This window comes from Eschrichtius robustus, chromosome 3 (genome assembly GCF_028021215.1).
Source record: "Eschrichtius robustus isolate mEscRob2 chromosome 3, mEscRob2.pri, whole genome shotgun sequence".
NCBI classification, from domain to species: domain Eukaryota; kingdom Metazoa; phylum Chordata; class Mammalia; order Artiodactyla; family Eschrichtiidae; genus Eschrichtius; species Eschrichtius robustus.
The window spans coordinates 34,753,825-34,781,446 of record NC_090826.1 but is presented as its reverse complement, the minus strand read 5'-3'; the positions used below and the strand labels follow the sequence as shown (position 1 = coordinate 34,781,446).

General features: G+C 37.5%; 1 protein-coding gene and 1 pseudogene across 4 annotated transcripts in view; one reads left to right on the top strand and one right to left on the bottom strand.

Annotated features, from left to right (window-relative positions):
- Positions 1-27,622, top strand: part of FOXJ3 (forkhead box J3) — a 130,557-nt gene that overhangs the window by 11,905 nt on the left and 91,030 nt on the right. For all 4 annotated transcript variants that reach the window (XM_068539658.1, XM_068539656.1, XM_068539657.1 and 1 more), the window contains exon 2: positions 10,639-10,699. In XM_068539658.1, the coding sequence (XP_068395759.1) occupies positions 10,656-10,699 (44 nt within the window). In that variant the 5' untranslated portion in view covers positions 10,639-10,655. The remainder of the gene's footprint in view (positions 1-10,638; positions 10,700-27,622) is intronic.
- On the bottom strand, positions 7,087-7,631 carry LOC137761003 (large ribosomal subunit protein uL22-like; annotated as a pseudogene).

The window sequence follows — 27,622 nt, the reverse complement described above, 5'->3', positions numbered from 1 at the left end:
GTTGTTATGTTTGTTGTCTCGTTTAGCCTAACACAGTTCCCCCCTTACTTTTTGGCATAATTTCATTGTGTCCACTTCTTTGACCTTTCGTGTCTCTATACCAAGTTCTGTTACTGTTCCTTTTGAAATAGCTCTAAGAGTTTTCCTTCATTTACAGCAATTCAGCAAACATTTTGGACTGTTATGTACAAAACATGTGCTAGGCGTTATGGGAGGTAGAAAGATTAATTTGACATGTGCCTGGCCTACTAGGAGGCCTGCAATCCAGTGGCAGAGGCAGGTAAATACAGAAACAATACGAAAGAGATTATTTGCCTTCGGATGGGTCATGCCTTGATTATATATCCTCCCATATATTTTCCTGGAAAATGCTGCTAGTGGTATCTTCTTAGTACATTACTTCAGGCATGTCCTGATCAGGAACCCACAGTTGATTGCCTTTTGAATTAATCCAAACTATACTGTTTTGGGCCTGGCACTCAATGCTCCACTAATTCCCCCCTTTACCTAACATGGAACTTCTCAAGGCACAAATATCCTTTTTTTCTTTTTTTAGACCAAATTTATATTGTCATGTAGAATTTTCATTTCTCAAACAAGATTATAGACATTTTGAGAGCAAAAACCTTGTCGTCTTTTTCTGTATAATACTGGAAAGCTTAATAATTAACTTTTGGAGAGTCCTGGCACATATGCCACTGGGCCTGTTCTTCCTGCCTACTACCTTTCCAGAGACAGAGCTCCTGCCAGTTAGAAGTAAATAATCCAGGGGCTTCCCTGGTGACGCAGTGGTTAAGAATCTGCCTGCCAACGCAGGGGACACGGGTTCGAGTCCTGGTCCGGGAAGATCCCACATGCCGCGGAGCAACTAAGCCCGTGCGCCACAACTACTGAGCCTGCGCTCTAGAGCCCGCGAGCCACAACTACTGAAGCCCGCGAGCCACAGCTACTGAAGCCCGCGTGCCTAGAGCCCATGCTCCACAACAGTAGAAGCCACCGCAATGAGAAGCCTGTGCGCCACAAGGAAGAGTAGCTCCTGCTCACCGCAACCAGAGAAAGCCCACACGCAGCAACGAAGGCCCAACGCAGCCAATAATTAAAAATTAATAAAATAAAATAAAAGTAAATAATCCAGTTCTGGGTCTCTTCTTTTACCCCAAAAGCCTCCTTAAAAAAAGAAAAAAGCCCATTCAATGGTCTGAATCACATAACGGCAGATACATGGTTTGGATGTTGCCACTTCCCCATCACCATGTCCATGGCAAACTACTAATTTCTTGTTTTTAGACATGACCTTCGCAGTGTAGCACTTCAGGCAGTATAATTGGCAAATGATTTGAAACCTTTCTGCTATCCTTGTCCTAAACCAATAGTTCCTGAATTAAGCTGTGTATCAGAATCACCTGATACTTGTAATTAATAGATTTCCTAGGTTTCGCTCTAGACTCTTGAATCAGGATTTCCAAGAATTGGATAGAAATGATTCTTATAAAGTTGGCCATGGTTTGTAGACTTGCTTTGAGGACCAGGCAGGTAATTCTTATTTTGTTAAACAGCTCTAGCAGTGGAGACTATAGCTGCCCATCTTTTCAGGTGTATAGCATCTCATTCCTCTGACAACCAATATGTTCTGATATGTTCAATTTACTTTATTATTTTTTAAATTAATTTATTTTTGGCTGCGTTAGTTCTGCTTTGCTGTGTGCGGGCTTTCTCTAGTTGCGGTGAGCGGGGGCTACTCTTCATTGTGGTGCGCAGGCTTCTCCTCTTGGTGGCTTCTTTCGTTGCAGAGCACGGCTCTAGGCGCTCAGCCTTCAGTAGTTGTGGCTCGCAGGCTCTAGAGCGCAGACTCAGTAGTTGTGGTGCATGGGCTTAGTTGCTCCGCGGCATGTGGGATCTTCCCAGACCAGGGATCGAACCCGTGTTACCTGCATTGGCAGGTGGATTCTTAACCACTGCGCTACCAGGGGAATCCCTGATATGTTCAATTTACATTTCAGGGATATGGTAGGATCTCTTGCTTTGAATTATACCAGGCAAAGCACATGAATCAAATGCCCAAGATAAAGATACGGGATCCAGAGAGGTGGCATCTTGGTTTTCTAAATATAACTGAGCTTAAATTTAAAGCCTCAAAACCCTTCAGCCCTCTGGAAACTTTTTCTTTCTCTGTTTAGTGAATACCTTTAAAAGTTTAAAATGGAAGAGTTCAACATTTTTGGAGTAAACAGTCTTTTGAATTTTTCATACTTCATGTATATTCATTAAAGATGATTTAAACATATAATGTGATTTAACTTCATACACCTTTGTTAGATTTTCCATAAAAGTACATCTACAAGTTGGGGAAATGTTCTTTATTAGACCACATGATTTGATTTTGAGACTGGAAATTGTGGTTAAGTTATTGAGCAAAGTAGAGAGACTGAAGTTTCAGGATTATCCAGTGAGTTAATGACAGACCCAGAAATAGAATCCTGTGTTATTTGCTTGGGTTATGATTTGGTTTGAAGAGGGTGGCCTGTGATCTGCTTACATAAATTTCAGGAAGTAAGGTTTGGGGTTTGGAAGAAGTTACAGCTCTGTGATGTTTGGCCAAGAAGCTCCCCTCACCCACATTTACCACCTGTTTTATTGACAGCAATCCTAAACTATGGAGGGTAAAGAGACAGTTCAGCCTTACACTTCCTACTCCTACAGGAACAGTCTTACAAAGCTGAAGCTGATTGTTGGTTGGCATGCTTTTTTTCATCTTCTGTTATCAGAATAACAACACCTGGCCCTAGTGTTGTTTTTAGGAGGAGAGGGGTATAACCTAAGTAGTTGATTTATAGATAGTGTTAGAGTGGTTTCCTATAGAATTTTTTCAGGGTATATAGAGGTGTATACGTAAGTGTATCTTCATTAAACATGTTTAATTAATAAACAGTATGGTTTGGAAATGGTGGAGCCTACCAGAAAACAAACTTTCTTGAACCACTAATGGTTCAAGGGGTTATAGATTTGAAAATAATTGCTATAGTAGAGTTGCTTTCTGGTGAAGTCATTACTTTTACTCTCCCCTTTTCCATTTTGTGGGGTTGGGGGGGGGCTCCTATGGCACTAGTGAAGCAGCAGCTTACAGAACAAGAGAACATTTTGTGTGTGATGGTTCTTAAACTTGCTCTTTTAAAAAAACCAAAGGAACCCCTCCAGCTTTATTGAGATAAAATTCACATACCATATAATTCACCTGTTAAAAGTGTAAAATTCAGTGTTTTTTTTTTTATAAATTTATTTTATTTTTATTTAGTTTTGGCTGCGTTGGGTCTTTGTTGCTGAGCGCAGGGGCTACTCTTCGTTGCAGTGCACAGGCTTCTCATTGTGGTGGCTTCTCTTGTTGCAGAGCACGGGCTCTAGAGCACAGGCTCAGTAGTTGTGGTGCACGGGCCCAGCTGCTCCGCGGCATGTGGAATATTCCTGGACCAGGGCTCGAACCCGTGTCCCCTGCATTGGCAGGCGGATTCTTAACCACTGTGCCAGCAGGGAAACCCCAATTTTTTTTTTTTTTTAACATATTCATAGGGTTGTGTAATCATTGCTGCAGCCTAATTATAGAATGTTTTCCTCTCCCTCTAAAAGAAACCCCACACTCATTAGCAGTCAGTCCACTTTACCTGCCTCTCCAGCCCTATGAAACTACTAATCTAACTACTAATCCATAGTCTAACTATTAATATAAATTTGTTTTGGACATTTGATATAAATGGAATCATGTAATGTGTAGTTTTGTTACTGGCTTCTTTCACTTAGCATGTTTTCAAGGGTCATATATGTTGTAGTATGTACCATTCCTTTTTATTGCCAAATAATATTCTGCTGTATGGTTATAACATCTTATTTATCCATTCGTCATTTACTGGGCATTTGGATTGTTTCCACTATTTTGCTATTATGATTTAATGCTGCTGTGAACATTCGTGTACAGATTTTTCTGTGGAGGTATGTTTTCGTTTCTTGGGTATATTCCCTGGGTGTGGAATGGCTGTGTCATATGATTACTCTATGTTTAACTTCTTGACAAACTGCCAAACTGTTTTCCAAAGTGGCTGCACTGTTTTACATTTTTCACTATCAGTGTATGAGAGCTTCAATTTCTTCACATCTTTGCAACCTTTGTTATTATCTGTCTTTTTGATTATAGCCATCCTAGCTGGTGTGAAGTGGTATCTCGTGATTTCGATTTGCATTTCCCTGATAGCTAATGATGTTGAACATCTTTTCATATCTTATTGGACATTTTAATATCTTCTTTGTAGAAATGTGTATTCAAATCTCTGCCCCCTTTTTTTTTTTTTTTTTTTTGCAGTCAAATGCTCTTCCTCTGTGTTGTATCTCCAAATCTTTGCCTATTTTTAAGTTGGGTTGTCTTTTTATTATTGAGTTGTAAGGGTCCTTTATATATTCTGGATACCTAACTTGCTTTTCTAACTGTGAATTTGTCTGAAATTACTTGCTTGGAGGCAGAGAGAAGTAATGGATACAAACACTACATTAAAAACAATCTGGTGAGTTTTCAGTTAGATCTTAGTTGTTCTTATTTTATGTTTATTCTCTTTTTCCAACTCTTGAGGAACCTGGTTTATTCATTCATTGAACAAATATGACTGCAGACTATATACCAGGATTTGGGGATATAACAGAGAATGAAACAGAAACTTTAATCTGCATTCTAGTGGGAGAGAGACAGTTAAACAAAAGTCATATCAAATCATATCAGATGATGACGAGTTATGAAGAATAAAACAGGGTAATGGGGATATACTGTGATGAGCTTTCTAACATATTCTTCACCTTTCCTGATTTCTTAATCTGTTCCTCTCTGCTGTTTGACCTTTTTGCGCTTTCTGTTTATTTTCATTTTATGTAGTTTGTAGCTAAACGTTTACTTCACTCTCCTTATTCTTAACACCCTTGCAGTCTAATTTTTGCTTTCACTAGTCCACAAGATCCACCCTCTATAGTAATAATGATCTTCTATTAAAAGCCAGTATTGTCTTTTCAGTTTATGTCTATCTTAATCTGTGTGTAGCACTATTGCCTTTCTATCCGTTACATCACTTGCTGCAACCTCCAGTACAGTTTTCTCAAGTTTTTTTTTTTTTTTAAACTGGTTCGTCTTCTCCAAATCTGTTAGAGTTCTCCAAATTTAAGTTTTGGCCTCTCTTCTCCCTCTAACATTACCATGGTGAATTGATCACTCTCACATGATTTTTTGCTTTCTGAGAGCATGTGACTCTGAGTTCTCACTTTATAGCTATAGCTGCATCACTGCCTTCAGGTTTAACTAGTGAAGCTGCAGTGGACACCTTGATTGCTACTCACTCAGCAGGATTCTTTTCCCTTTACGCCTTCCTCTGACAGATTTTTCCTGTTTAGGCTGATTAAGACACAGGTTATTTCCATGACTGCTTTAATGATTACCTGTGACTAATGGTATAACAATTCACAGTGTTCAGTCAAGGAACCTGATTCAGAGGTGTTGTTCCTTCATGGATGCTAGTGAATTTTTTACTTTCAGGTCTTTTGAAAGAGCTGAATTCCAAAGTTAGAAAAAGAAGGAATAATCTCTTGACCTCTAGTGCTTATAGTATTCATTTTCAACAAACTTTTACTTCTTACTTTTATCTGATATGGTGTTGCTTTCATTCAAGCTACTGTCACAGTAACTGAGGCATGGATTTTTCCTTTTAACAATATTCCTAAGGTCACAATTGGCATTCTCAATTGGGTTCTTGACGCAAGGTCATGAATGTTGCAAGTTCTTTGTAAACTATAAAGCATTATATCTCTGTGTGGTGGGAGAGAGGAGAGAAGGGCTCATAAGAATTACGTGGGAGCTTTTTCAAAATACTTAGTCCCATTTCACCTCCTGTTCCCAGATAATGTATTGTTATACACCTGTTAGTTTGTTAAACATCTGCTTCCTAAATGTGAATAGTTTGTAACTCATTTTAATGTACACTTGAAGACTGCTTATATTAAAAGGAATTCCATATTCTTTCTGTTGATGATGGGATGTAATGCAGTAGTTTCTCTTGGAGCATACCCATCAGTGAGTGACTGGTTTTTACTCCCCGTCCTCTGGTGGTGTCATGCTACGCAAAGTTTCTTGTATGTTGATTTTCAAAGGATTTGCAGAAAATGCTACGTTGGCACCAACTTAAACTGTATAAATTTTGGATGTAATTGAACAAGTTAATATAATTGTTCAACATAGTTGGCTTCAGAAATGTGAGTTTGTGATTTGGAGGACACTTTGAGATTTTCCTGATTTCACTGTGGATCGTCGTAGCCTTCTTTTGTGAGAGTTCCATGTTGCTGCACATCTGCCTGGGTAGGGAGAAGATGATTGGTATATTTGTTCTTACAGTTAACCAGACTGGTGTTCAAGACACCACTTAGGTGCAGTAATCTAAATTAAAAGTGGAGAAAACTGAAACTAAGGCATTGAGGCCACAGTAGATTAGAAAGATATCTAGGAGCTGGAGTTGGTAGTAAAACTTCATCATTTTAAAGTGTAAAATTTGGTGGTTTTATACAAAAGGTTTTTATTCACAAGATCGTGCAACTATCACCACTATCTAATTCCAGAACATTTTCATCAATCCCAAAAGAAACCTGTTAGCAGTCATTCCCTACCCCCATTCCTCCTCCCATCCCCCTATCTCCTGGCAACTACTATCTGCCTTCCATCTCTAGGATTTGCCCCATTCTGAACATTTTGTATAAATGGAGTCATACAATATGTGGTCTTTTGTGTCTGACTTCTTTCACTAAGCATAAGGCTCTCAAGGTTCATTCATGTTGTGGCATGTAACAGTACGTCATTCCTTTTTTATGGCCGAATAATATTCCATTATATATTATATGGTTATTGTACAGATATGTCACATTTTGTTTATCTGTTCATCAGTTGATGGACATTTGGTTTATATCCACTTTTAGCTTTATAAATAATACTGCTATGAACATTTGTATGCAAGTTTTTTGCTTTTTTTTTTTTTTTTTTTTTAAACTTTTATTTGCATTTATTTTTTGTGGCATTTATTCCCAGGCCGTAAGTTTTTGTTTCTTCTGGGATATCTTTTTCTTCGGGGCAACCTCCTCTTCTGGTTTAGGAACAATCTGTTCTTATTCAGTAAGGACCGTCTCAATGTGGCAGGGAGAGCTCATGTATGGGTTGATCTGACCATGAGCTCTGTAAGTTCTGTGCCGCATCTTGGGGGTTTGTTCACCTGTATGTGCTCAGTGACCAGAGAATCTGCATCTAAGCCCTTAAGTTCAGCATTACTCTCTGCATTTTTGAGCATGTACAGTAAAAATTCAGCACTCTTTTTGGGCCGCCAACCCTGCGTCCAGCCCCACTGTTTGGCCTGGGCACACCTACCAACTCCACCATTGTAATGATGGAATGCGACACATTGCTTCTTTAAAGTGACATCTTTCAGATACTTGGTGGCTTTTCGGATATGCATACCCTTAATGGCCTGGGCAGTTTCACGAGTGTTCTTAAAGTGAACACGAAGATTTGAACCTCTTGACTTGCATGATTTTGTGGGGTTTTCTGGGTCAAGTGAATAGCGAACCATTTTTAGAGGTCACCTCAGGCTGCTTACCGGAAAAGGAAGCTGTATGCAAGTTTTTGTGTGAACATATGTTTTAAGTTCTCTTGGGGATACATATATGTGTGTGTGTGTGTATATATATATATATATATATATATATATATATATATATATATATATATGTATTCCCAAGAGGATTTATATATATGTATGTATATATGTATATATACATATATGTAAATTTTTTATACATAAAAATACACACACACACGTACCCCTAAGAGTAGAATTGCTGGGTACTGTGGTATCTTTTGTAAGAATTTACCTTTGTTTTTGATAAAGCTGGTATTGTAGAATGTTGTAGAATATGATTTAGGTTTAAGAGACAAATGGGCTGGCTGACTCTCCACATTCTCTTGTCCCTGCCCACCCAATTTGGACAGCTTACCTGATGTCTAGGTTGTTAGAGTCAACAGAGCAGTCATACCCAGGTAACTACCTTGTAGAATCCTGGATGTAGAGTCCTGGAGTTAGCTCTATGCACTTGGTGAGGAGTGGGCTGGGAGCCCAGGGGTGTTTAGAGAAGTCATTCCTCATAGAAATCAAGAATTGAAAAGAAGTGTTCTGCTCTAACAAAGGAAAAGAAAGCCATTCTTAGATAAAGGACTGTGCCATTTTATCAAGATAGGAAATACATTAAAGAAAGATAATGAATTCAGTTTTAGACATAGTAAATTCGGGATTTCCGGGAGGGAATGTTAGATATTTATGTTGGGAGATCAGGAGGTTGATCCCTGATAGAGATGTAGATTTGAGATTCATCTGCATTATAGGCGTTTGAAATACAAGAGTAGGTAGGTCACCCATAAAGTAAAAAACAGTAGAGAAAAGTGTCTAGTAATTCCTGTATCTGAGGTCTTTGAGGTTTTGAGTCTGCCAGCTGATGTTTTAGCTGTATCTTACTCTGAATGGCTTGTTTCCTTCTGGTTTTGTGATTTTTGATTGTAAATTTATTTATTTTGGGACCTTATCCTTGAGAATTCTTCCAGGCCTAGATCAAAGGCAGATTCCCCAGAGAGGATTTGCATTTCCTTCTGTCAGGGTTGGGTGGGAGACATTACCATTCTAGGACTACCCTAAACAAAATTCTAGGTATAAAGCTTTTTAAACCATAATCTAGGTGAGGGTCAGCTTCTGGTTGTGAGTGTCTGAGGAGATACTGTTGAACTGTTCTCATAGCCCCCCAGTCCCTTACCAGCACTCAGCGCCAAGGTTAAGTTTTCCTTGCAGTTCTCTTAGGTAACACCTGGACTTTGCCTCTTGTACCTTGAGCCCTAATAGACCTTGGAATTGCAAGCTGAAATTCATAGGGTTTGGCAAAATGCCCTGAAGGTGAATGAAAGCTGGTTTCAGTACTCTGCATACGTCTCTAGTTTCCCTCTTTCATTTAGTTTTTTCTTTTTTTAAAAAAAATTATTAGCACCTTTAATTATTATTTATTTATTTATTTATTTATTTTGGCTGTGTTGGGTCTTCGTTTCTGTGCGAGGGCTTCCTCTAGTTGCGGCAAGCGGGGGCCACTCTTCATTGCGGTGCGCGGGCCTCTCACTATCGTGGCCTCTCTTGTTGCGGAGCACAGGCTCCAGACGCGCAGGCTCAGTAGTTGTGGCTCACGGGCCTAGGTGCTCCGCAGCATGTGGGATCCTCCTAGACCAGGGCTCGAACCCGTGTCCCCTGCATTAGCAGGCAGACTCTCAACCACTGAGCCACCAGGGAAGCCCTCACTTAGTTTTTAGCCTCGATCATACTTTATTTTCTTTCAGGTTATTGATTAATATGTAAAGATTAAAAAAATTTATCCAGTGTTTGTTATTTCCAGTGGGCATGTTGATCAAGCTATCTATTCTGTTGTTCTAGCAGATGTAGAAGTGTCCATCTCTCTTCAGTGCATGCAACGGACAGTAAGATGCAGGGAATTCAGTCAGCCGCTAAGTTAAAAGTTATAAACTTGGGACAACATCCAGTGGTTTGTTTGGCCCACATAGTATTTGGAAAATGAAAATCAGGAGATTTCAGATAAAATTTTGGGTATCTTGCTTCTCTTGAAATATTAGAAGTTCTTAACAGTATTGGGCTTTCAATCCTGCTTAACAACAATTGGCTAGAACTGGGAATAGCAGCTGATCTTTTCAGAGTGAACCTGTTTTCTTTAGTTGCAGGCACACAATCTCCATTTGTGCTGTGTACGCATACTTATACCCATTCTAGCTTCTCTCATTCATGTTACCTGTAGACACTTGTGGATCATCCTTGTGCCAGGTAGTAGTGCTAATACACAGTTTCACATTTGTTTAGTGATTTGTTTAATTCTAATAACAAACCTGCAGTTTATCCCTGATGAATAAAGTTACGAGTGGTATTATCCCCAAGTTACAGATGAAGAAATGGAGTTTCACTGAGGTTATATAAATTCTTCAAGGTCTCTTAGTGTCACAGCTAGAATTTGAACAAAGCTCCTTCTGTTCAATGCTATTCTTAACTTTTTTTTTTTTTTTTTAAGCAGTGGAACTGTTCTTCAAATGAAGTTTTAGTGAAGTCCATTATGCAAAACCAACAAAGATAGCACTGCTTTGATTGGAGGGTAGATGGGGTGGGAGACAATTATGTGGGGATGGGAACCTGCATGCTCAGCTCTTTGGTAGCCTTTAGGCACCTCTCTGGAATCCTTAGGATTCTACTAAACAGTTTGGACACTCTCTATCTGTAACTAAGCATAACAATTTGTTAAATTTTATGAGTTTTTAGCTTTTTTGGATGTTACAGTTACAGTGTGCCTGTTTTTCTTGTGCTTCCTCGTATGTCAGTCTTCATCAGTGTAATCTGTCTTATTGCTCAACAGCATTTTTATATTTTGTGGGTATGTGTTCAAGTAATGGTGAATCTTTTAGCGTTCTATTTCTGTTTTACAATGGTAGTGTGATTTATAGTTTATTTTGGAGCATCTGATAACTAAGTCTGCTTTACTTTTCAGATTCTCTTTGTGGCCAGATGGGTTTGTATGGACAGGCTTGTCCATCTGTAACTTCATTAAGGTTAGTGCTCTTCTTTTTATTAGAACATGTAACATTTTAAAAGTTATGCTGGTCAAGTCATATTAGAATCAGTTTTACTGTAAGGTTCAGAATAAAATATTGTAGTCTGTTTTGGTAAATAGTGCTATTTTGTGAGATTGGGACATATTTTTGCTTACAGAGATATTTGTGGTAGTGGGATTTGGGTCTTAATCTCCACTTAGTACATGAAATAACAATTTTACTCTTTGTTATTCCTTTTTTAAAAAGAAACTAATCTTGTTTCTACTTGTTTTAATTAGAAAACACATAGTAAATTTTTATTGCCTTTGTAGCAGATTATTAAATAAGACTAGATGGTAATTTAAATCTCTTTTTAAAGGACGATATAAATATGATACCTAGATTATCCTCATTTACAGTAAGTAAGTAAAATGTAAAAATGTAGGAACTAAGTTGTATTCAACCCAGTGGTTTTAGATTTTTTCGAAGTTGCTAAATCCTTTCTATAAATTAAATCTTAAGTGAAAACCTGTGAATAAAGCAGATAAATGCTGGGCTTTTCTGCTTGCTTGGGCTTCCGTGTTCTACCCCTGCAGTTGCCCCTGAGGGATTACTCTAGTTCCCAGCGCACAGTTTGAAAAAATAACCTAAATCTAATCTGTTAATTGGGATCTTTCAGGCTAGAATATGAATTGCTGATGGCAGCACCTACCAGTTACATGTGGTGTTGTAGCTAGCTGTATCATTTATTTATTCAGCATATTGAGCACCTAATATGTTGTCAGGAGCTATTCTAAATGCTGGGGCTACAGTAGTGAACATAACAGATAAAAATCCTGTAATTATTGGGCTTACATTTTGGTGACAGGGTAATTAATAAAAAAAAGTAAGAAGTATATGTTAGATAGCGACAGTGATAAGAGCTAAGATGAAGAATAAAATAGAGAAGGGGAATAGGAAATATAGATAGGGTTATTTTAGATAGGGTAGCCAGGGAAAGCTTTACTGAAAAGGTGACATTTGAATGAAGACCTGAAAGAGTGATGGAATGAACCATATGTTGGGTAGGTAGAAGATGAGCGTTCTGGGCAGAGGGAATCCAGGAGCTGCTGGGGCAGGAGACTTGCCTCGTTAGGTTGGAGGAACAATGATGGAGGTCAGTGTGGCTGGAACAGAGTAAGTGATGAAGAGAGGTGGAATTGACCAGCTTTGGAGGGCAGGAAAGAGAGAGAGGAGGGATACAAAATTATTAGAGCCATGAATGTGAAGTCAAGGAATCCTTAGGCATGAAAGAAATTCTGGTGGTTCAGAATGCCACCAAAGAAAAATAAAGTTGCCTTTTTAGTTTTTATATACTTGAATTTTTATGAGACTAAGGCTGACTCTCCTTTTCCTCAGTAGGAGAGCTTTACTCCATGCCCTTATGGCATTTCTTTTCCTGAGAATGCATCTTCCAGCTTATAATGGAAGTAGGTGGAGTGATTACTTTTCTACCTTGTTGGAGTCCATGTGCCCCCACCCCTACCTCCCAACAAGGGACACCTGTATAGTTTGGAAAAGAACTTAAAAAAAAAAAAAAAGACTTCTTTTCTTTAATCCCCAAACCTGCTGTAGAACTAATTTCACTTAAGAGTCCTTTTGTTTAATACGATGGGAGGAATCATTTTCCCCTTTTTTTGAATATTTAAAACTTTAAATATGACCATATCAGGATATTTTTGCAGACTTTGATCTTCCACTGATCATAGAGTTCCTTAAAGATATTTTATTTGTGGGTTATGCCAAAACAGTCATATATTAAAGTCATTTACTGGGATTTTAAATCCCTTTATTTGAATAGTTATGTTTAGGTGAAGATTGTATATGACATTGGGTTAGGAATAATATATGCCTAACATTTTTTGCTTGATAGAATTATATAATTGGAAGAGATGATGAAAGAGATACCATGAATTATTTTATAACTTGCTCACTGTTATAATTCTAGCGTATAATATCCTAGAATCAAATTTTTGTGGATGTACCTATAAGTTTAGCATTTAGTTAATAAACTGAGAAACTCTATGGCATTTGAGTTGAGATATTTAGTATCCTTATGTTCTAATCTTTCATTTTTTTGTAATATTCTATATGGTCCCTCTGTGAAGCAGAGAATTTGCATTCTCAGATGTATGGGTAGAAGACCATTGTTTGTCATTGATTTTTCTAACTGAAAGCTAGCTTTGGTTTGATATAAGGAAAAGAAAAGAATGACTCTTTTTTGGTAATGGGAAGAGAAACTGGATTACTTAAAACCACAATAAATTTTAGTCTACTTTCCCATAGAGTCTTCCCCAAGCCAGAAACGGCCTCCCAACTACACTATCCAAATAGAAGTAGAGCAGGAAATCTTTTTTTTTTTAATTTTTAAATTAATTAATTAATTCATTCATTTTTGGCTGCATTGGGTCTTCGTTGCTGCGTGCGGGCTTTCTCTGGTTGCTGCAAGCTGGGGCTGCTCTTTGTTGTGATGCACAGGCTTCTCATTGCGTTGGCTTCTCGTTGCAGAGCATGGGCTCTAGGCTCATGGGCTTCAGTAGTTGTGGCATGTAGGCTCAGTAGCTGTGGCTCACAGGCTCTAGAACGCAGGCTCAGTAGTTGTGGCACACAGGCTTAGTTGCTCCGTGGTATGTGGGATCTTCCCGGATGAGGGCTCGAACCCGTGTCTCATGCATTGGCAGGCGGTTTCTTAACCACTGCACCACCAGGGAAGCCCAGGAAATCTCAAATCCACTGACAAACATTGCTTGTTTGCCATAACTCTCTTTGTATATACTACCTTTATATCTTGTATATATCTGCATGTACTACCTATATATCTAGAAAGTGGCTAGCCTCAAGATAGGAAAGCATTTGAGTTGGTGGAGAAGAACTGCACCCTGTGGCTAGGAATGAGAAGATGGGTAGGCAGGTGGGGGGTTGTAAACATAGGTGGGAGTGGGAGTGGATGACTTATGTGAAGTGAAGATAGGGCGTGGAATGAAAGTATGTGACATTTAAAAAATTTGTTGGGTAGGAGAGGGTACTTAGTAAATGAATTAAATCTCTTCCTCTGCCCTTTAAATATTTAGGGTAAACAAGTTAAATATTGTTTTCTATAGATGATATTGGATCCTTGTTTAATCTGAACATGTTAAAATTATTTTTAAAAATTTACTTACTGTATTTTTATGATTAAAAAGTAATCTTAAAAAAAAAAAGTAATCTTAAATCAATTATTGTAGAAAATTTGGGAAGACAGAGATAGCCCTTGGTAATGTCGTCTTATCATGTAATTTTATTCCAGTAGATGCTATGTGTGTTAGAAAAAGGCACCCCCACCCAAATTTTCTTTAAGAGAATGGTTGCAAAAGATTTTGTAGTGATAGCTAAGTATACTCTTAATTTTAATCAAATTGCTCTTAATTAACATTTTGTTCTTCTTTAATTGCTAGTATGGGTAGAATTGCATTTTAACAAAAGTTATTATAATAACATCATATACTATTACAGTATAATGAGACTGTTTTCTTTTATCAGTCAGGGTTCTTTCAGGAGGCAGAAACCACACCAGTTATTTGAACAGAGACTTTAATAGAATCATTAACTAGATTTAAAGTTGTTAACTAGGTAACAGAAAGGATAAAAATAAAACTTGAAGTTATCATGGAGATAGACACTTCCAGAAGCAGCTGTGAGCCCTAAGGGCTTGGGAACCAAAGGGAAAACCTAGAGACTTAGAGGAAGGGTCCTGTGGAAACAAAATTCAGATCTCCGAGGAGAAGGTACTACATGCTAGTGCTTTTGTCGAGCTCAGAATAGAAATCCCATAGGTTTGAAACTCAGAACTCTGGGGAGGGGTGCTGGCTGGTGCTGGGGTCTTTGAGTGGGGTATGCTTAAGCTAGTTCCATAAGTGTTAGAAAAACTGCAAACTTTATTCACTTACTACTGTGAGGGGGACCTTCTGCTGCAGGGGTGAAGAAACCTTTGCTGGGGTAATGCTCTTATGAAGCCCAAAGAATAGACAGGAAGGCCCAAGTATCTTTTTTCTTTTCCAGGCTTGCAGTCCATCTTTAGTGCTCCCTCTTGGCAGAGCCTTATAGGAAATCAGCTGGCAAAGCAGAAATGTGGTTTGCAGAGTCCCAGTTCCAGTATCATTAAGGCAGATTGGGAAGAAGGGATGCGGGTTTGGAACTGAGGGGCAATAACTTAATAACTTGTTCCAGCAAACTACTAAGAAATATGGTATTAAAAAGTGTTTTCTTGGGACTTCCCTGGTGGTCCAGTGGTTAAGACTCTGCGCTCCCAATGCAGGGGGCCTAGGTTCAATCCCTGGTCAGGGAACTAGATCCCACATGCATGCCACAACAAAGATCCTGTGTGCTGCAACTAAGACCCAGCGCAGCCAAATAAATAAAAATATTTTAAAAAAAAGTTTTCTCAGATGTTTTGCAGCCAGTGTTTATGTGATTTTAGTAGGATACTTGCATGTTGCTAAAAATGCTAATTTTGTAAATCATGTGAAATTATATTAAAAATTTATATAAGATTTGCAAGTATTCCTTGCAATCCGAATCTACTGCATTCATATCCTGAGTTTGGATAGTAATAGTCTGGATAGTGAATACTGGATCATCTACATCTATTTAATTCCTGAGTTTTGGAAAGCAGGAGTGAAGGGTTCAGATAATGATGGATACAGTTTCTGTCAGACAATAGAATCTTAAAAATTTAGCAGAATCTGGTTACTGAGTTTATATAAGATGGATTTGAATCCTGAGGTGTACCTGCATTTCCAGGTATAGACTCAGTAATAGCAAAAGCTTACCGAAAAAGCAAAAGCTTTCCTTGAACATTTGCTTTATGTAGACAGGTAAACACATATATGTATGTATATAACATATTTCTTTCACATATTGTAGCATTAGACTGTTATAATTCGGTTTGATTAAAGCAAAATACAATTTGATATTTCTTTGGACTTGTTAAAATGGGGCCCTTTCTGCATTTCTGAATTGCCTAACATTTATGAGGATTGATTTTATGGTTCACATGTGTATTCAGCCTAGGACGCTGAGTTACCAGTATTACTTTAAGTAGTTTATGATCTTCTACCTGAGACCTCTTCCTTTTGTTATCTTTTTCTTTCTTTTTTGTTCACACTTATCTTTTCCTTTTTGTTACGCTTCTCCCTTAAAGATGTCTTTTATTATTGATCCAGTCTGTTTGTTTAGGATATGTTGGGGAACACATAGGGATTTTTAGCACCAGAGAAGCTTGTGTGTTAGTGTCCCAAGTGAATTTCCTGTCCATCTGTTTCCTCATTTCCCTCCATTTGATATTGATAACCCTGCTATTTAGAATGACCAGAGGAGGGTAGATTTATTTTAAGGCTTCTTGCTGTCTTGTTTCTAGTAGCAGAGTTGCTGTTGTTAAGGCAGCTCTGGTATTTAGTCTTAGAATTGGGTAGATACAGGTTCAGATCTCTGCCGCGTATTATTCATATGATCATGGGTAAGTTACTTCAGTTTTCCTGATTTTGCTGTAATAGGGATGTTAATGTTTACCTCCCTGGCCTGTTAGGATTCATGGGATAAAATATATATTGATTACATAAAGCATCTGGCGTATTTTTTCCTTTTTTGCATTTTCCTGTAGTAGAATGCAAAAGGGATCATTGTTTTTAGAATAAAAGAGGACAGGTTTGGGGACTCCCCTGGCGGTCCAGTGGTTAAGACTTCGCCTTCCAATGCAGGGGGTTCGGGTTCATTCCTGGTTGGGGAGCTAGGACCCCACATGCCTCGGGGCCAAAAAACCCAAAACATAAAAAGCAGAAACAGTATTGTAACAAATTCAATGAAAAAGACTTTAAAAAAAAAAAAAAAAAAAAGGACATGTTTGTATCCTTTGCTCTCAGCTCAAGAACATGGGGTAGAAGAGGATTTCTTTTTCCCCTTCACCCTAAATTCTTATTTTTAAAAATTAAAAAAAAAATTTTTTTTATTGAAGTATTGTTGATTTACAGTGTTGTTAGTTTCTGGTGTACGGCAAAGTGATTCAGTTATACATACACATATATATGTATATTCTTTTTCAGATTTTTTTCCATTATAGGTTATTATAAGATATTGAATATAGTTCCCTGTGCTATACAGTAGGACCTTGTTGTTTATCTGTTTTACATATGGTAGTGTGTATCTGTTAATCCCAAGTTCCTAATTTATACCTCCCCTTCCCGCCTCAGGTAACCGTAAGTTTGTTTTCTGTGTCTGTGAGTCTGTTTCTGTTTTGTTAAATACGTTTTGTGTGATTTTTTTAGATTCTACATATAACTGATATCAAATGATATTTGCCTTTCTGTCTGGCTTAATTCATTTAGTTTGATAATCTCTAGTATGATAGTCTAAATTCGTAGATTCTAGAGTATCTACCAGTAGCATTCAGGTTTGCAACTGACCTCAGGCTAAGGATGTTGCTGACATTTAATATTACATTTTTATCATACTTACAATTAATATAGTTTTATGCTTTTAAGTCAGTCCCATACAGTGGCAGAAATAACTTTCATTATCATGCCATAGTTCATCATTGTTATCATATTTATCAAACTTTTTTTATAATTGATAAAATCTATTAATTTGCATGTTTAGTTCTGACATGTTCCAATTAAATGAAGAGTAATGAGAAACCATCTTAATTTTGACCATTACAGAGACTTTTTCTAAAATGTATTTTGAACTTTTTGGCTTATCTTCTAAGGCTTACTGTCTCATATGGTAGCCACTAGCCTCATGTGGCTATTTAAATCTAAATGTAAAAAAAATCAGTTCCTCAGTCACACTAGCCACATTTTAAGTGCTTGGTTAGCTACACATGGCTACTGACTGTCATATTGGATAACACACAAACATTTCCATTGTTGTAGAAAGTTCTGTTGGACAATGCTGGTCTAGAGCATCCTAAATGTAATTTAATCTTTAAGCTGACTTATTGGGCTTCCATTTTTGAGCATAAGGTATTGAAGAGTACCACTGACTAGTCACTGACTTAAGGACATATTATGAAAGTTACTTATGGGACTAAATATTGACTTGGATAACTAGCTTTATGGTGTTCTTACTAATATATTAGACCAGGCATTATTTAAGCATTTTATGGTATATTAATTAAATTTCCCCTAACAACTCTATGAGGTTGGTGTTATGATTATTTTCATTTCACAAATGAGGAAACTGAGATAAAAAAGTTCAGCAACTCAAGGACATGCAGTGAATAAGGGACAGAGCTGGGATTCATACAGAGGTCTTGCTCCAGTGCCCATGCACTAAATTCTGCCTCTTGGCTGTCAGTATTTATCATAATTTGAGGCTTTTTCTTTTTTAAAAAAAATTTGTTTTATTTTTGGCTGCATTGGGTCTTTGTTGCCATGCACGGGCTTTCTCTAGTTGCAGCGAGTGGGGGCTACCCTTCGTTGTGGTGTGTGGGCTTCTCATTGCAGTGACTTCTCTTGTTGCGGAGCACGGGCTCTAGGCATGCGGGCTTCAGTAGTCGTGGCTCATGGGCTCTAGAGTGCAGGCTCAGTAGTTGTGGCACACGGGTTTAGTTGCTCCACGGCATGTGGGATCTTCCCGGACCAGGGCTCGAACCCATGTTCCCTGCATCGGCAGGTGGATTCTTAACCACTGCGCCACCAGGGAAGCCCTTGAGGCTTTTTCTTAAATGAGGGGTGCCAAAAAATATTCTACTTAATTGAGGATACTATGAAGAAATAAGTGCAAATGGGAAATACCAATGCAGGAAACTAGAAATAAGTGATAGAAAACTAGTGATTTAATTTTGAAATACATTGTCTAAAATTGAAAATAAAATCTTGTTATGAAAGTCAGCAGTTTTTAAATAGGGAGGTGGTGGAGAAATTGGAGTTGTCATGAATTCTTATACATGGGGGAAGATAATATCAGAGGTAATAGACCAAAAAGCATCACTGAATATACTGGCAAAATAAAGGAGTTAAATATAAAATCTGTGGCTACCAGCAGTGCACAGAATATAAAATAATACTGAAAAATAAAAAGGAAATTATATGATTTGATTCAGTAAGCTTATTTTAGTCAAGCTTTGCTTGGTTACAAGTAAAGGAAATCAGCACTGGACGTATCAAACAAAAAAGAAAAGGGATTTATTTGGTGAATACTAGGGTATTTCACAGAACTCAGAGGTAGCTAGGTCTCTTAAGGGAATAGAACTTAGGTTCTTAGGAACCTAGGCAGTATATTTTCTTCTCTCTTGCTTTTCGCTGAATGTAATATCTTTTCATTTCTATAAACTGACTTTCTTTGCTTTTCTGGCACATGGGCATCCCATACCTCTCAAGTTCTTAGCTTTTTCATTCAGGAGACCAGCCCAGACTGTTTAAGTCCTATTACTAAATTCCTGAAGAAGAAAGTTCAGATGAACAATTTGGGTCAGGTACCAACCCTGGTTCAAATCCTTTAATTTGTTGTTGTAGTACTCACTTTTCAGGGCCCTGGGGATGGAGCCAACGCTGAGAAAGAGCTTGGTGAGCTAGGCAAAATGCTACAAAAAGTTTCTGATAAAAAGCAGCATGTGTCCAGTGTTGGGTGAGAAGAGTTAGGATTTCAAGAGAGGATATTTTTAGGATTCAGAGCCTTTCCTTACAGTCATGTGGGTAGCATGTCTTTTTTTTAAAAGGGATTTCTAATAGTTATCATTTGTTGTATGTCTACTCTGTGCCAAGCATTAACTCTGTACTACAGTGTTTCACATATATTTTGTCATTTACTCCTCACAGCAATTCTGTGAGGCTTAGAGGTTTGACTTGTCCAAGGATGCAATTAATAAGGAGAAGAATAAGAATTCAAGCCCTTTTGGGTGATTTCAAAGCCTTTACACTTTCCATTGCATTATAGTATATTAGAAACAGTGACCTTTAGTCTTTGAGATGTTGACTTATAGCATCTTAAACTTTTTGGTCTCAAAAATTATTTAGTGCCCAAAGAGCATGTGTTTGTGAATTATATCTATCAAAATTGTATTAGAAGTTAAAACTAAGAAAAAATCAAAATATTTATTGATTTACATAGAAATAATAAACCCATTATATATTAACATAGATAACATGTTTTATGAAAAATAATTGTATTTTCCAAAACAAAAATTTAGAAGAGTAGTGTTGCCTTACATATTTGCAAAATTTTAAAAATATCTGGCTTAATAGAGACAGCTGGATTCTGTTCTGTGCCTCTGCATTCACTCTGTTGTGATAGCACCCATCACATAGCATCTGAAAAGCTCCACTCTACACTTATGAAAGGATGACAGTGAAAAAGGCAAATAATACCTTACTCTGAAAATTGTTTTGATCCTTCAGATCCCCTGAAAGGGTCCCTGGACCACACTTTGAGGACCACTGAACTGTAAACATCATATGTAGCAGCTTAAGCTGTTTCTTTAGCATTTTATGTGTATCACATCAGGATCACCTTCCATGATGTTAGCCTTCTGCCAACACTGATACCATATTACTGGTATAATGTCATGGAGGCAGTGTGTGTGTGGAAATAGGATATCCAGTAAATGTCCTACGGTGAGTTGAAGCAGTATGGTTGCAGAGAGGTCAGGATAAACCCTTTAATGAGACAGAGTGAATACATGTTACTCAGAGGACGTTTATTATTACATATACACATATTTTTAAAAACTAAGTATAAGTAGTATTAATAGCAGATTCTGTCTGGGTTTTTAAATAACATCTGCAAAGATGGCTTTGAGTGTTCTTGTATCGAAGGGACTCTTGTTTATTAGCTTTCCAGCTACTCAAGAGACAGAGAGATTCCAATAGGTAGAATGAGATTAAATGCAAAATATGGTACTTACTTGATGACAGAATGTAGTTCAGTGGTTAATGTCCAAAAATATTTATTTTTCCTCCCTAAATTGTAGAGTAAAATATTTTTAAGATAAGAATTACATTTATAACATGAAGATGTCTTTTGACCATATGATCACTAAGTTTTAGCCTGAACGGAGTTCTAACTATGAGTGTGGCTTGTATGAATTTAGAATACAGTTTTATGAATCTAAGATTATATATTTGAGTAATAGAGTAATTTGGAGAGAATCTAGAGAAGAGCAGTAACTATATTATGGTTCTTAAATCAGATCCTATTGGAGTTCTGGACTTCAAACTTTTGAGAAGGAACCCAAATGGTGTTAATATTGTAAAATATGTGAAACATCGTTGTGAAGAGAACTCTGACCAGTTCTCATTTTCCAGGATAGAATTTAAAGAAATTTTCTTCTCTGTAGCAAGGGAGATACATAGATTAGTCTGTTAAAATTTATTATTATTATTTTAAACAAAATGAATTACTGTATACATTTGGTGAACTTTTCTTCCCTTGGAGATAAAGAATATTGTTGATCTCCAAAATAGGTAATAGCAGGGCTTTTAAAAATGACATAATGAGGTTCTTTCTCATCTCTGATTTTATGATAAATAGCTCTGAAACCACAGTTCTGTTTACAAATGACAGTTGTCTCACTAAATCCCCCAAGTTTTTGCATAAGCTGTATTGTGAATATTCTTGGAATTTTAGGGGTGAAACAAAAGTTGTGAAAGTCAAGAGTTTTGAAATGTGAACTTCTGTTTGTGTATTGGATTCTCTATCCTAAATTATGATTCTTCTACCTATATTTTCACTTCAAACCAAATGAGGATTTTTTGGGCTTGTCCTTTGAAAAGATCATTGCTCATAGGAAATTTAAAGCCTCAGTTATTCATACCTTAGTGGTGATTAGTTTGATGCTGTCCACTTTCTTCCTAAATAGAGCAGAGATCAACTGCTTTGAAAAGGTTAGAGTTTTTACTGGAGGAGAAGAGCAAGTAATTAATTTTGGAGTTTATAATACCAACTTTAGGGGCCAATCTTGGAGGCTTATGGCAGTGTGAGATGGGAGAGCCAAGGTATAGAAGGTACTTAGAAGTATGCCAGATGTAAACTATGTGTATTGAAACTTTATCAGGAACAAGCTGGTCCTACACCAGGAAAATGGAAAAACTTATTTCTTTATTTTCCTTGTTACACTTCTTTCTGCTGCAAAATATCCAACTGAGGCTTTTATACTCTTAGAACTTTGATTTATAGAACTCCTTTATAGAATAGGTAGGATTTTGTGGGCTGCTTCAGGAATCATCATCATAGAATCTTATTTCTGTGGGAAAAGTGTATGTTCAATTTTCATATGCAATCTACAAACAAAATTTAAAAACACAGTCTTTTCTGGATCATTTCTTTAGAGTAAATAATTGAATGAGGGGCTCATTTCCATTGAGGTTGATAAATGATTATTGTGTGATTTAGGGCATGTAAGTCTAAAACCACTGAATAAGAGTGACAGTCATTTAAAATTTAGAAAATTCTGAAGAGTATGAATTTGATAAGAATAATAATAGCTAACATTTATTGAATGCTTATTTACTGTGTGTTAGAAACTCTTCTTAGTGCTTTGTATATATAACTCATTTAATCACAACAATCCTTTGGGGTGGGTACTATTTTTATCCTCACCTTACAAATGAGGAAACTGAGGTATAGAGAGGCTAATTTACTTGTTTAAGGTCACATAGCTAAAAGTGGAAGAGCTTGGATTCCAATCCAGGCAGTCTTGCTCCAGAGCCTGTGTTCTTAATCACCGTATCTTCTCTAATGTAGGACATTGACTGTGTTATTTTCCTGAAATTGAACTAAGAGTAGAAACTTTGGCTTTGCCGGTGTATGATAACTAATTTTGAAAAATAACAGCAGCTACTTTTGCTTGGAAATAGCTTAAATTATTGCTTCATTTATAAATTTAAAAAATTGTTTTTTTATATCACATGCTTCCAAAATGTAAGGTCAATTTGTAGTAGATTATTTTCTTTCTTGTTAGGTTTCTTCCACAATCAGCCTTGGGTACCCAAATATCCACATGTACTGTTCTTCCTATAAATAGAACTTACTTGCCCTTTTCCCAAGGGAAACAACCCAGAGTTTCATCCAGTTATTATATCCAGCTGAAATTGTAAGCTCTCTGGGTGCATTCACTTTCATTAGATCCCAGAGTGGCTTTTTGGTTTATAGTGGTGGAGGAATAGGATAATAGCAATAAAATCTTTTATTCAGAAAACAGGATAATGGGAAACACAAAATAGTCACTAGGCCATATCTATTATAAAATCCTCCTGGGTAGCAGTGGCAGAGACTCCATGACAGTATAATAAGTTCCTTGATTCTGCTCTTTGATGGGCTCTCCATTGTCCCCTGTGCCCTCTGAAAGGTCTCACCTTGTCCAGTATCCTCTATGGCCACATCTGCGGTGGGTATTGGTGAAGATACCCTATCTGGGAAATGCATAGGCTTTATAGCTCACTTCTTGTTGATTAGCTTGGGTATTATTTTGGAAACTTAAGAGGCTTTCGCAGTCTAGGCACCCTTCTGCCCCTTTACAGTTATCTTAAAAAGCTTAGTTTCAAGACTTTTTGCTGCTTTGAGCCAAAGGACATTCCTAGGCAGAATTTTTTTTTTTTTGAATTTTTTAATATGAAAACTCTGCCCTTTGTGCTCTACTTACCCCAGGGATTTCTAACCTTTTGGTGCCATGGAACCCCTTCAAAGTCTGGTGAAACTTGTGGACACTTCTCAGAATAAGGTCTCAAACTTCATAAAATAAAATACTTAGGATTACAGAAGAAACCAATTAATTATATTGAAATATGGTTAGCAAAATATTAACTTTATAACATAGTAATATATATGCCTTTGAATGAACACATTAAATAAAAAATCTAGTGGCAAATCTAATACACTGTCATAAATTTGAAGTAGTCGATGAGTTTAAAAAGTTGAGATTCTGCAGCATTTGTCACATATGAATATATTTGTGATTTTTATTGATGGCAAAGTCACAGGTACTGTTAATGCTGCTGTGATTTGTTGTCTACTTTTGTAATTAAAGGAAATGCTAAGTTTCAGTTACAAGGTAGTGGAAATAAAGAATATATTTTCCCCCATCTAAGTTCATTCACCTCTTTTAGCTCCTGAGGGAATGATGGCTCTGGGTGGGGCCATTTGAAGTGATAGTCTTGGGTGGAAAGTCAACACCCTCACAACATTGCTTTTGTTTGGCAAGGTACCAGTCTTCTCTACTGCTAAGGCTGTAGTTTTGCAGCTATCACTCACTTACTTCAGTTTGCTACTTCAGAAGCAGTTGGTGTTTTTTTCAACTATGTAGGGCTTTAAATTATAGGAATTTTAGCTTGAATTGCAGACCATAGGCAGGGAGTACCTCCCTTAGCAAACCTGCATTTTCTCTGCTTGCAACTCTAATTGAAGTTTATTTCCCTTTTAGGACTTTGTTTTAAGTGGCTAGAAGGAGCCAACACATGCCAATATTCTCAATTTTTCCTGTAGTATTTCTCTCCTTGCTGTATAGCCTCAGTTGGCGTATGGTCTGTTTTCCAGTTACAGTAGGTGACAATTTGACCAAATCCTTTGCCACTCTTTAATAAGTGTAATCAGCTTTCCATCCTGAAGTATTAGAGTTCTTAATATTTGCCTCATCAACTCCTCTAAGAGAGTGTCTTATTTTAGGTCCTGTTACTTGTATCACTTCACTTCCATGTCCCACATTCCATGTTTGTTAGGAATTGCATTCACCTGCCGGTAGAGATCTTTTTATAGTAGTTAAACACATAAAAAGTCTGGAAGGTAGGCAGTTCAGGGCTGGGATGGCAGCTTCACAATTGGTTCACCAAAAAAATCAGGGACCCAGATCCCTTCTCTCTGCTCCCATGTCCTCAGTGTATGGCTTCCATTCTCAAAGGTCACCTTATGGTCCAAGATGACTGTTGGAGCAATAGCTATTGTATCCACATTCCAGAGAGCAGGAAGGGCAAAAGGCATAATACCATCCAGAATAAAATTGGGGTTGTATTCTTAAGGAAGAAGGCCAAAACAGATATTAAGTGGCAGTTAGTGGTCTCTGCCATAGACCTTGTTTCTGGCTGCCTCGGGTGCTGAGATGCAGTAACAGGAATTATGTTTTTTATATGTGTATATTATGTGTAAATATATATATTTTTTGACCCCCTGAGATGCGTGTGATCAGAATTACCGCTGTGGTAATTACAAGGATTTCTTTTGAGTTCTCAGTTGCTCAGTTTTTCACATGCCAAGTGCTAAGACAAAATGCCAAGTGCTAGGAAGGGAGGGAGAGGATTCAGGAATATCTAGGTCACATCATCATTACCCTCATTATTCTTATTTTATTTTCCTTGATGTCTTTGTCTTACCTCCATTTAGGAAAGCCAACAATATCTCTACCCATTTCCCACCTTTGTATCCTGTTGAAAACTTTCTGTGTAAGCCTTGGCTACTCCTCAGTTGTTAGGGAAGTTACAGAGGGAAGCCAAGCAATGTGCTAAGGTAGCTAAAATGCATATTTGGGATCGTATCAGTGGCAGTATTTCATTAAGTGAGGTCAGAACCCCCTCCCTCCTCTTATGTCATAAATTAGTGTGGAGTTGTTATATCTGGATGCTCTTTACCTTTTCATTGTATGCAGAAAAAATTCCTTATTCTTTTAAGCAATAGATACCATCATAGATTTAAGAACTTCAGACATAATTTTTTCATGCCTTGGTTTATCCCACAAGTAACATTATCTTCTTATCTTTGGCTTCCATCTTCCCATTTTTCTCTGCTTTTCCAGTAGAACTCTCTGTGTTCCTGTGTAGTGCTCACTTGTCAGTCTGTGCTGAGTCATGCTTTTTTCCAGTTCATAAAGGACTTCGATCCTGTGGTTATCCTTACCTCATACTGTTGAGTCCTCTTTCCCCTCTTCCTTTTAGCTTTTAAATGTGTTTGGTCTTGTTTGCTTGGGGAGCAGCACACCCACACCTTCATTGGCTAGTCACTGTTTCAATCATTTAACCACCATTTATTGACCCTTTACCTAGTGTGTTCCTAGGCATTGTGGGAACAGAAAAGAATAAGAAAGTTCCTTCTTCTAAGGAGCTCATGGCCTCATGGGAGAGAGGTAGATAAAGGTAATTTAATTCTATGTAAGTTCTATGATAGAAGTATTTATAGTCAATGGGGGTAGGATCTAGTTCAATTTAGGAGATGGAGGATGGGACGAGTGGATTGACCAGGCTTTCTGGAAGGGGAGGTGTTTGGTCCGAGTCTTGATGAAAAAGTAGAAGCCAGCTAGGCAGAGTGGGAAGGAAAAGGCATTCCAGAAAGGAAGACTCATTCCTTATCCAAATACTGTGTTATTTTTCAGATAATGTGTACCTGGCATGGTGTTGGGTAGCATCTGAAGTACTAGTGTACGGTCACTATCCTCAGTGGGGAGGTGGGGGAAAAGGGAGTGAGGGTAGAAAACTTATGTTCCAATTATACATGTGAAACAGCATGGTAAAGCCAAACTGAGGTTATAATTGCTCTAGGAATTAATAGAGAAGGATTAATAAAAGGTTAATGAAGCTAAAGTAGTTGAAAATGAGGCATTCAGATTTAGTATAATAGGAGAAGGGGAACCATTGAAAGTTTTTGGGCACAGTGACATGAAAACATTGCTGGCATTTCCCTTGGAGTGTATACATGGACTCTGGAGGTGATTAGCAGGGAGGAGTGGTGAGAAATCAGAGCCTAGGAGGCCAGCTAGGAAGCTTTTGGAATGAGGTGAGGTAATGAGGGCCTGACATTTCTTAACCAGATTTCCATAACCAGATTCCTCAGAGCCTCCCATGCTGTTTTTAAATCTGCCACCATCTGTTCTCTTATACAAGTGGACTTCTGTCATCACCATTCCACTAAGAGGTTTCTTTCTAAAGTTACTTGATGATCTGGTCAAATCTAATGGTCATTTTTTGTGTTCTCAGTGGAGAACCACTGCAACAACCAGCCTAAGCAGCAATAGAGGCACTTTTTACCTCACTACCAAGAATATGTAAAATATAACAAATTGCAAAGAAAACAGCAGCCCCGCTTTTTCAGATTTTAAATTTAAGAAAGATTTTTATACTCTACTTCAATGAATAATTCTTACTCATGATGCCTTTGATGACTAGGCACCAAATTCTTTCCAGCCTATTTAGATCTTAACTTTCTTTAAGTCTTAGGTGAAGTTCTTCCTTCTCTACCTCTTAGGGCTGCAGCCCATGTTGTCCTCCACCTTTTTCTGAGCCATTGCAGCACCCAGAGCTCTTTTCCAGCTCTTTCTTGTGTTTGACCTTCCTAATTGGAGTACAGGTTTCTAGAGGACAGAAATTTTATCATACTTGCTGTGTGTATAAAATTTTACTCTAGGATAGCCTTGTACACGTGTGTAATTATAAATTCTTGTTTATTTTTATAACAGTATTAAGTACCTACTTAGTGTGTGTTCATGTTATATTACTGAGACTCTCCTAAAGTCTCAGTTAGTGGCACTGGTGGTAGGAAACAGAAGTTAAAGATGGTTCTCAACAGGGAGCATCTACTATATCAGTTATATTCCAATTTGGAATGTTCTTTTACATTATCTTTGAAAATGTATGTGACTGGCTGCTTTGGGAATTTGAACAAAATAAAGCTACTCAGTGGAGACTTAATTGAGGCAAATAGGATCATAGCATGGTATAATAATAGCCAATGTTCGTAGAATAAAATGTGAATAATAATAGCAGCAACTACTGTTATCACCACTACCAGTAGCTAACATTTATTGACTCTTTACTATTTGCCAGTCGCTGTTCTGAGTACTTTATATCAGTGAGAGGTAGGTAGTATTATTTTAATTTTACAGGTAAAGTATGGTAGAAAAACTGCTGGATTGGGCATCAGGAGATTTGAGCTCTGGTTTTAGTTCCGCTGTTA